The sequence below is a fragment of the Felis catus genome, chromosome D1, assembly GCF_018350175.1.
Source record: "Felis catus isolate Fca126 chromosome D1, F.catus_Fca126_mat1.0, whole genome shotgun sequence".
Lineage (NCBI taxonomy): Eukaryota > Metazoa > Chordata > Mammalia > Carnivora > Felidae > Felis > Felis catus.
The window spans coordinates 54315397-54324730 of NC_058377.1; the positions used below are offsets into that span (position 1 = coordinate 54315397).

Below are 9334 nucleotides of genomic sequence, written 5' to 3' on the forward strand. Positions count from 1 at the left end.
TTTCCATTCACCCAATTTTAAGAAGACATCTGGCAGATTTACAGTGGAGTTTAGGTGGGGGGCCTGGGTGGCTCAGTCAGTTAAGCCTCCAACTTCAGCTCAGGTCATGTTCTCACAGTTCGTGGGTTCAATCCCTGCTTCAGGCTCTGTGCTGACAGTTCAGAGCCTGGAACCTGCTTCAGATTCTGTTGTCTCCCTCTCTCCCCCCCTTCCCCTGCTTGCTTTCTCTCTCTCTCTCTCTCTCTCTCTCTCTCTCTCTCTCAAAAATAAACATTAAAAAAAAAATTTTTTTTAATAAAATAAAATGGAGTTTAGGGACACCTGGGTGGTTCAGTCAAGCATTCCTGACTTTTGATTTCGGGGCCTGCTTAAGATTCTCTCTGTCTTTCTCTCTCAAAAAATAAAATGAAGTTGAGTCGAGTTAGCAAACCAGCCTGTGGGCCAAATGTTGTCCGCTGCCAGAACGGTTTATTGGAATATAGCCATGCTTGTTTGCCTGTCTATGGTTGTTTCCATGCTATAATGACAGAGTTGAGTAGTTGTGACAGACGTTATGGCCTGCAAAAGCTAAACTCTTTAATATATGGCCGATTACAGAAAAAGCTTACCTGTTCCCAGTGCTGGTAAAAGCAAAATAAAGTAACCCAGATTATGGAGGGTTTTCTGAATTTGCAGAATAATTTGGGCTTGATTCTATAGGTAGTGGGAAGTCACTAAAGGCTTTTTAGTGGAATAGCACAGTCAGGCTTGTATTTCTGAGCTCTCTGCAACAATCAACATATAGGGTGGTTTAGGAGGAGACTCAAGACCAGAAGAACTGTTGGAACACTGATACTGCAAAGGGGTCTTTGGTTATGATCCAGGGATCACCCAGGAGAAAGTGGGCTCAGCAGCTAACACTGTCTACAGCAGAGCTTGGTGTGATTAAAGGTAAAAACCCCACCTAACTGGAACGAATTTACCCTTTATCACTTCCCAAATCCAAATGTTTATCCAAAATGTGTTTGTTTGCAAGCTCAGATTTTATAATCAGATTGGTTTGGGGAGATTAATAAAATTATTTCTCAATACATTATATCAAATTAGAATGAATATACGCATGTGGTTTCTGGACAAAATCAGATGAGTTCCATCTATTCTCTTGGGTCTCACTTGTTAAAAATGAAATTATGTCTGAGAAATTACTTCAGAACCTAATGAAGATAGGGGCACCTGGGTGGCTCAGGTCATGATCTCACTGCTCGTGAGCTCAAGCCCCACATCGGGCTCTGTGCTGACAGCTCAGAGCCTGGAGCCTGCTTTGGATTCTGTCTCTGTCTCTCTGCCCCTCCCCTACTCGCTCTCTTCTCTCTCAAATACGAAACAAATTTTTTTTAAGCTAATGAAGATATATATACGTGCAAAGTTTTGGGTTTTTTACTGTTACTGCAATAAATACGTTTATAGTTCACTTGTGGTTGGCAGGTACATGAGTGTGAACCATTCATCCCAAGGGACTTTGCTCTGCCTTAGTTCTGGAGGGTAAAAAGCAAGGGCTAGAGCAAATACATGGTAAGGGTGGGAGAAAGTCAACCTATAATAATAGCACTCACATGCCAGGTGCTTTTGATTCATCATCTTTAATTTCCATAACAATCTTGTGAGGTAATACTATCCCATTTTATAGATGAGGAAATTTAGGCTCCGGTGAGTTGAATTAACGTCCAAGATCACATGGTAAATGACTGCCCAGAGAAAGGATGTGAATTTCAGTTGGGTCAGATGCTAAAACCTACGTCCTTTCTGGCATACCACACTGGCCAGGTAATACCTAGCCCCTCATGAAGCACTGGCCACCACCCCAAGCTGCTAAGAGGGTGACGGGAGCTGTGAATAACAGCAGGCATCCTAAAGGTGAGCTGGTGCCAAGTCCACAAGCTGGTGCTCAGAGCGAGAGAAGCATCCCAGAGAGCCAAGTCGCCTTTGTTTGCTTCCAGCGCCAGGTCCAGGCCTTTCTGGTCTGCGTCAGAGCGAGCGAAGTGTTCCGTGTCCTCATCAGAGTCTGCCCTCTGCCACTTAAAAGGATCTGTGGAGAGCCGACATTTAAGAAACCGAGTCAGTATAAACTCATACAACGTGCCTATTTAGGTGGGAAAAACAACGCACAGCTCATTGCTGTAGGGAAACCTGGCAATGCAGTTAGCAGCGTAAGAGTTGGGGTGTCAGAGCTGCGGTAACAGCTAGTTTCACCTCCGCGTTTCACTCACAGGGAAACTGCACGGCAGACAGGTGAAGTTGTCTGGGGTCATACAGGCTCAGTGGTAGACCCAAGACCAGAGCCCAGATTTTTTAACTTCTGCTGTACCAGATAGCCTCCACGAACATCAGGTTACGGTGTGCTCAAACATGGTGCAGAATGGCTGCTCTCGTCTTTGAAGGAGTTGGGTGCGGTTTCTTTTCTATTTTGTTGCTAAAGTTGACACTAACAAAGTGGATTTTTGTTCTAGTTTTTTTTTTTAATGTTTATTTATTTTTGAGACAGAGAGGGACAGAGTGAGAGCAGGGAAGGGGCAGAGAGAGAGACACACACACACAGAATCTGAAGCAGGCTCCAGGCTCTCAGAGCCCAACACGGGGCTCAAACCCACGAACCACAAGAGTTGGAGCCAAAGTTGGAGGCTTAACCAACTGAGCCACCTAGGCGCCCCTGTTTTGTTTTGTTTTTAATTAAAGTATAGTTGACACACATAGAGGGGGTTTCTCTCCAGCCCAGGCTGCAGGGTTCTAAGGTTCTAGGGCAATCCACTAGCACAGAGAAAGGGAACTGGATTTGAGTTAAGCCAGGGTGCATTCATTTCCTGAGTAACCTGGGACTCTTTTTACTTCTCAGGCCCCCAGTTTTTTCATCTGAAAAAGGGAATGATAGTTCCATTAGAAAATTGATATGCAAGTGATTTTGTTTTTTTAATTTGAGAGAGAGAGCGAGGGAGAGAGTGCCATTGCAGGGAGGGGCTGAGCGAGGGGGAGAGAGAGAATCCTAAGCAGGCTCCACGCTCACCGCGGAGCCCTACATGGGGCTCAGTCCCATGACCCTGGGATCACGACCTGAGCCAAAATCAAGAGTCAGAGGCTCAACCCACTGAGCCAACCAGGTGCCCCATATGCAAGTGATTTTTAAACTATAAAACTATTGAAGTGCCAATAGTTGTTTTTACTAAGACTGTTATGATTCAGTGAAGAAACAGAAACCCAGAGAAGTGAGCCAGTGAAACCAAGGCCTTAGTGTTGGGGTCAGAACTTGAACCAGAGTTGCTGACCCAAGCATTCACATACTTGCTAGTAAATGCACCCATGCACAAACACATATATGTGCACATAAGGTATGCATTCACAGGCCACCTTTCTTATTATCACCATGCAGTTTGTGGCCATTACTTACCAATTCTGGGTCCAGAAAATAAGACAGGCCTGGCCTTGAGCCCTCCCAGGTCCTGGTCTCAATACCCTGCAGTGAGGGTACCTGTCTGAGACCCAGGCTCTCCCTCTCCCACTGGGCTGTGCACTGCTCCAACTCACCTCCCCTGGAATATCCCTCAATGGACTCTGACAACCACCAATGAGCCACCATTACCTTCCCTAGAGTCCGAGGCCTACTTGGCCTCTCCCGTTATCTCCTGGTATGTCCTTGTCACCTCCTCAGCTTTCAGGGTAAGGTGGGTGAGGATGTGATGAAGGCTGGAAAAGTGCAGGTGGAACTGGGCTTCCAGGTCCAGCTGCCCCAAGATTCTCTCCTCCTCATCCTTCTCTGTCTTTGCAGCTTCATTCCCAGCCTCACTGGCCCTGCCATCTGCCACCTTGGACCTCCACTCCTCTCGGGGCAGCAGCCCGTGGTCCACATCCACGCGGATGGCCTTGAGCATGGTGAAGTAGTTGTAGAGATCAGGGGCCCCATCCTGGGCCCGGTGCCCGTGCACATTAAACTGCATGTCCCGCAGGAGGCTGGGGATCATCACCACCTGCTCCATGTTACGCACCACGGCCGAGTACCGGTCCATGACAGTCAGCAGGCAGTTCTTGGGGTAGTGCTTGGTTTGCACCTGCATGATGGCTGCTGTTTCCATGCCGAGTCCAGCAGACTGCCCCAGAACTACGTCGAGACCATTTTTATGTCCGGAGGTGACAGCAGTTTGACAGGATGCCAAAGCCCGCCAGTGGGTCAACACAAACCTGTTTTAGGCCAATCCCAGGGCTTGGGCGCCAACGTCTATATCAGGCGATCCATCTGCCCAGAGACAGACCTGCCAGCCCTCTGTCTGTCATTTCAGCACTCTGTGACCGCCTCAGCAAGCACCCGCCTCCTCCTTCACCAGCGCAACTGGCTTGTTAGAGGGAAGCTTTTCTCTTTGGCAACCAGTGTGCTTGACCCCAGGGCAGTCATGAGTTCTTTCGGGTTATCTGAGACCAAGCTGCCTCTTCACTGACTGCCTCCTTTTTTTTTTTTTTTTTTTTAATTTTTCTTAACGTTTATTTATTTTTGAGAGACAGAGAAAGACAGAGAGTGGGCAGGGGAGGGGCAGAGAGAAAAGGAGACACAGAATCTGAAGCAGGCTCCAGGCTCTGTGCTGTCAGCACAGAGCCCAACATGAGGCTCAAACCCATGAACCGTGAGATCATGACCTGAGCTGAAGCTGGACGCTTAACCGACTGAGCCACCCAGGCGCCCCTTCACTGCCTGCCTCTTAATGTACAAGTTCACTTCTTTAGCCTGGGGTGCCTCAGCTGCTAAATGAACTAGGGAGGAGGGTCATGAAATGGAACAGCTCGTTATGGGACAAAGAGCACTGACATAGGAGCCAGAAGCCCAATTCTGCAACTTCCCAGCTGCGTTTTCTGGTTGTTTGCTGGCTAACACTTATTGAAAACCTACTTCACATCAAGTTCTGCACTAAGTTAAAGTAAATTGCCCATGGCCCCATTGGAGCTGGGATGGCAGCCCAGGACCACTTCACTCCCACCTCCAGTCAGAGCTCTAGACCCATGTGTGAGGTTGCGTAAGTTGTACATGTTAAATGGATCCATATCCTGATCTGTAAATTTCAGGTGTTGTGATGATTAAATAAGATAAAGCCATTGAAAATGCTCTGTAAACCACAAAGCACAGTTCCCAGGTGCATTATCTGTGCAGATACTAGATGAATGCAGGTCACTGTCAACTGTAACCTACAATTCCAGCAGTTACGATGCTTCCTCTTCACCACCAACCTAGTCCTTTGACCAGCAGTCTTAGAAGACAATAATCTTTTGCAAAACCACGTTATCACAGTTGACACACTGCATTTGCTCTATTATTTATGAGATAATTAGGAAAACTGAGGCCCAGAGAGTGGCTCAAAGTTGTGCAACAAGTAAGTGTCAGAGTCAAGTGGAGAACAAGTCCTTCCAAGTTCTGGTTCAGGCACCTGCTCACAACACCACCTTGGGTGGAAAGATCTGCTAGGTGCTTCTGCCCCAGCAATGGGGAGAGAGGAGGAGAGCATAGGGAGGGGATCTTGTCTCACCTAAGCCACTCTCACCCCTACCTCAGGGCGGGAGTCCCCTCTGCATTCACTTGACTCACTCTCTTGACTCCACTCGCCCATTCCCTACCACTCCTATGGCCAGAGATACAAGAAAGTTCATCTTTATTTCTAAATGAATTCTACCTGCCTTTAGCCCCTCCCATTAAGTTAAATTGTAATATTCACCCCATCCCACCCCAAAGTTGCCTGCCTTAACTATGCTTCTGTTAGCACAACAGGGTTGTGTGAAACACCATTTCCCAGTCTTTAACTTGCTCAATCCCCACAGCTGCCCTATGGGGCAGAAAAACATTGGCAGCCCTCTTTTCAGACAAGGAAACAGCTGAAAGGAGGAGGTACTTGTCCAAGGGCTCAAACCTGACAAGATGAGGCTTGGCCCAGCTCTCCAGCCCTCAGAGGAAAACCAAGGTCGGCCCTCTCTCCAAGTGCCCTTTCTGGGCTGGCCATGCACATAGCCACAGGTAACCTGGAGTCATCCTGTGTTAGACAGGTGGCCTTGCTTCTCCAGGGCAGAGAGGACAGCCAAGTCCAGGCCGCAGGCTTGCTGTGAAGGGCAAAGCTTCCACTTTAACCTTTCCTGTATCAGATTGTGGAGTGGAACAGAGAACAGAAGCCAGCTCTTCCTCCCTGTGGCTATGTGGCACCGGACTAGTCACCGCTCCTCTCTCAGCCTCAGCTTCCTCCTGTGGTGTAATCATGATGACATTGGTTGAGGGCTTGCTTTTCTAAGCAAAGTGCTTAGAACAGAACTCAATCCTCCCAGCAATGACATGTGGCAGGAGTTGAGGAAATTGAGGTCTATGGGGGTAAAGTAACCAGCCTACGAATACACATTATTAGTCCTTAAGCAAGGAGGAGTTGAGATGAGTAATAACTCCCACCATGGAGATTACAGATGATATTTATGAAATATCTGGTATATCGCGACCTCAATAAATTTGCACTGCCTCCTGGCATTTCTGTTTTCTTCCTTTCTGTCCTCCCAGCCCCTCTTTTATTCCCTCATTCTAGGACTTGCTACATACATTTCCATTCACTGTGCACCTGTCCCAGGGCCCAGTGCTGCAAATGTTCGGTAGATACTAGCTGATTAATGACCATTAGATTCACTTCTTACGGGGCGCCTGGATGGCTCGGTCAGTTAAGCGTCTGACTTTTGCTCAGGTCATGATCTCACAGTTTGTGAGTTTGAGCCCCCACGTCAGGCTCTGTGCTGACAGCTCAGAGCCTGGAGCCTGCTTCAGATTCTGTGTCTCCCTCTCTCTCTCTCTCTCTCTCTCTCTACGCCTCCCCCTGCTTGTGTGTGTGTGTGTACATGTGTGTGTGCGCACATGCTCTCTCTCTCTCAAAGATAAATAAATAAACGTAAAATTAAATAAATAAATAAATAAATAAATAAATAAAAGATTCACTTCTTGATACATTCTAGTGCCTTTGGTCATAATGTCCAGTCGCCTTGAAAAACAGCGTCCCTGGCTTGTCAGGAGGCAGTCATGAGGACTCTGGCCGGTGAGGGAGCCTGAGCATCTGCAGCTACTGCTGGTGCTAACATTGAGACTCTTTTCCAGAACTGCTCCTCAGGGAAGGAGGGACGTGACATACTCCTGTTCTGACAGTCTTCATTGTCCAAGTTGCCCTCCCCATACTTTACTGCAAACTAAATTCTTAGCAAGACACACGGGCCCAAAATTACCTCCACCAGTCAGAGGGGTAAAGAATTTGCATAAAACTGTTTCCTACACTATGAGTAGAAAAAAGCAAGTTTTCTAAATTAATAGAGTAAGTGAAAGAATTTAATTTTAACAGGGTACTTAAGTAAATATTTGATTAACTCATTTCCAGCCCTAAAAGTTGTGTTTTGTTTTTTTTTTTTACCTTCATTGGGAAAACCATTCTTTAAATGTTTTCTCCTCAGAAAAATGGGCTTCCTTTGTAACCGAACATCCAAGATGGCTGAGCAGCGGGCACAGCCAAAGACCACGAGCCTGGACACTGTAGTTCGGGTTTGGGGCTGCTGCCAGGCCCACTTGCAAGCAGGCGCCCTGCACCCTGGGGTCCGCGGTTGTAAAATGAAGGGATGGGAGGTCTCTGAAGGGAAGGCCCTTTCAGCCCTAATTGTGTAACTTCTTCTGAACCCATGTCCAGGTCCCTAAGGGCATTACCCTGCCTTAGTTCTTATGTTTTGAACCTAGCCCTGGAAAACATGATGTGGACAGGGCTGGGGGAGCTGACCCTGGTATGGTGGGCAGGCCAGAAGAGCCCTGCAAGTGGCCTGGGGCCGACCAAGGCCTCCCTGGGCCTCCTCCCATCTATTCAACGAGGGGGCCAATCTTTCTTAGAGCCGCTCCAGCTCAGACTTTGAGGGAGTCCACCTGAGCACAGGGCCCCCGTGCCCTTCTGTGTCATTCTGCCTCTGCCGTTTGTGTCCCAATCCCATCTTGGGCCAGCCTGTTCCCAGATGTGTTCCTGGACCTAGCCCAGAGGGACCGAGTGAGTGCCACGTGTGTGAGTGAGCAAATGGGTGTTAGTGAAAAAGGGAGAAAGTGAACAAATTGGTAATTAGGAGAATAAAAGGGCCACGAGAATAAAAGGTCTGCACCATACGAGCAGACCATACGAGGAGCCCTGGGAAGGAGGACACGGCCGGTGTCCAAACAGCAGGCTACAAACTGAGGCTGCCTCCAGGTCTGCCTGGCAGATGGAACGCCCTGGATGAAATGTTGCTGAATTAGCGGCTGCCCAGTGTCTCCGATTAGAAGACAGAGAGACGGGATCTGAGGGGATAGGCTGAACTCAGACAAGTTCTAGGAGTGAGGAGGGGAAAGGAGGAAGACAGGAAAGAAGGGACGTGGGCTCTTTTCAGGGGATTTAGTAGGGCAGGAGAGGTGGTTCTGATTCAGCCAGGTCCACTGGACTCAGGTGTCCTTGCTCTCAAGATGCCACATCCCAGGGCTGGGAGATTATCTGGTCCAGCTGGGCCACTGCAGGTAAGGAGGTCCTGGCCATGGAGAGGACAAAGGTAGCAGAAGCTGGACTAGATCTCAAGTGTCACTGAGTTTCCCCAGTCTTCCTTTCTCCCCCCCCTTCCCCCGCTCTCAGGTGGGGAAACTGAGGCTGAGTGAGGCACTTCACTGGCATGGCCTCTGCAAAGCTGACAGTGGCCTCATCCTCAAGGTATCTGAATGCCCCATGTTGGATAAACCGATATGGCCCCAGATGGTCGGGTCAAGGCCCCCAAGGGCCAGGCCAGGAACACCATGTGAATGTGGTACAAGGGGTAAGATGATGAGGTTGTGCTCTGGGACTGCCAGTGTCCAAGTAACCCTGGCTGCGCTTCAGCCCATGCAGATACAGAATGGACTCAGACTATGGTTGCGACAACTTTTCTTAGGTTGATGGTTTTTTAAAGTTTATTTATTTATTGAGTAATTTCTGCCCCCAACGTGTGGCTTGAACTCATGACCCCAAGACCAAGAGTCGCATGCTCCTCCGACTGAGCCAGTCAGGCACCCCCAAGTTTTCTAGTTTTAAAAATGACTCTTTTGGGGTGCCTGGGTGGCGCAGTCGGTTAAGCGTCCGACTTCAGCCAGGTCACGATCTCGCGGTCCGTGAGTTCGAGCCCCGCGTCAGACTCTGGGCTGATGGCTCGGAGCCTGGAGCCTGTTTCTGATTCTGTGTCTCCCTCTCTCTCTGCCCCTCCCCCGTTCGTGCTCTGTCTCTCTCTGTCCCCAAAATAAAATAAAACGTTGAAAAAAAAATTAAAAAAAATGACTCTT

At 48.5% G+C, this 9334-nt stretch overlaps 1 protein-coding gene across 1 annotated transcript; it reads right to left on the reverse strand.

Annotated features, from left to right (window-relative positions):
- Window positions 1-1600: 1600 nt before the first annotated feature.
- THRSP (thyroid hormone responsive) lies at window positions 1601-4261 on the reverse strand. The gene is made up of 2 exons (XM_003992699.6): window positions 3611-4261; window positions 1601-2065 (listed from the first exon to the last, which is right to left on the reverse strand). Exon 1 carries the CDS (start codon window positions 4098-4100, stop codon window positions 3630-3632), a length of 471 nt encoding a protein of 156 aa, XP_003992748.1. The 5' UTR covers window positions 4101-4261; the 3' UTR covers window positions 1601-2065; window positions 3611-3629.
- Between the last annotated feature and the right edge of the window lie 5073 nt (window positions 4262-9334).

What these genes read in the sequence shown, in the direction of transcription:
- THRSP (XM_003992699.6), bottom strand. Translation starts at nt 4,100, where the DNA reads ATGGAAACAGCAGCCATCATGCAGGTGCAAACCAAGCACTACCCCAAG.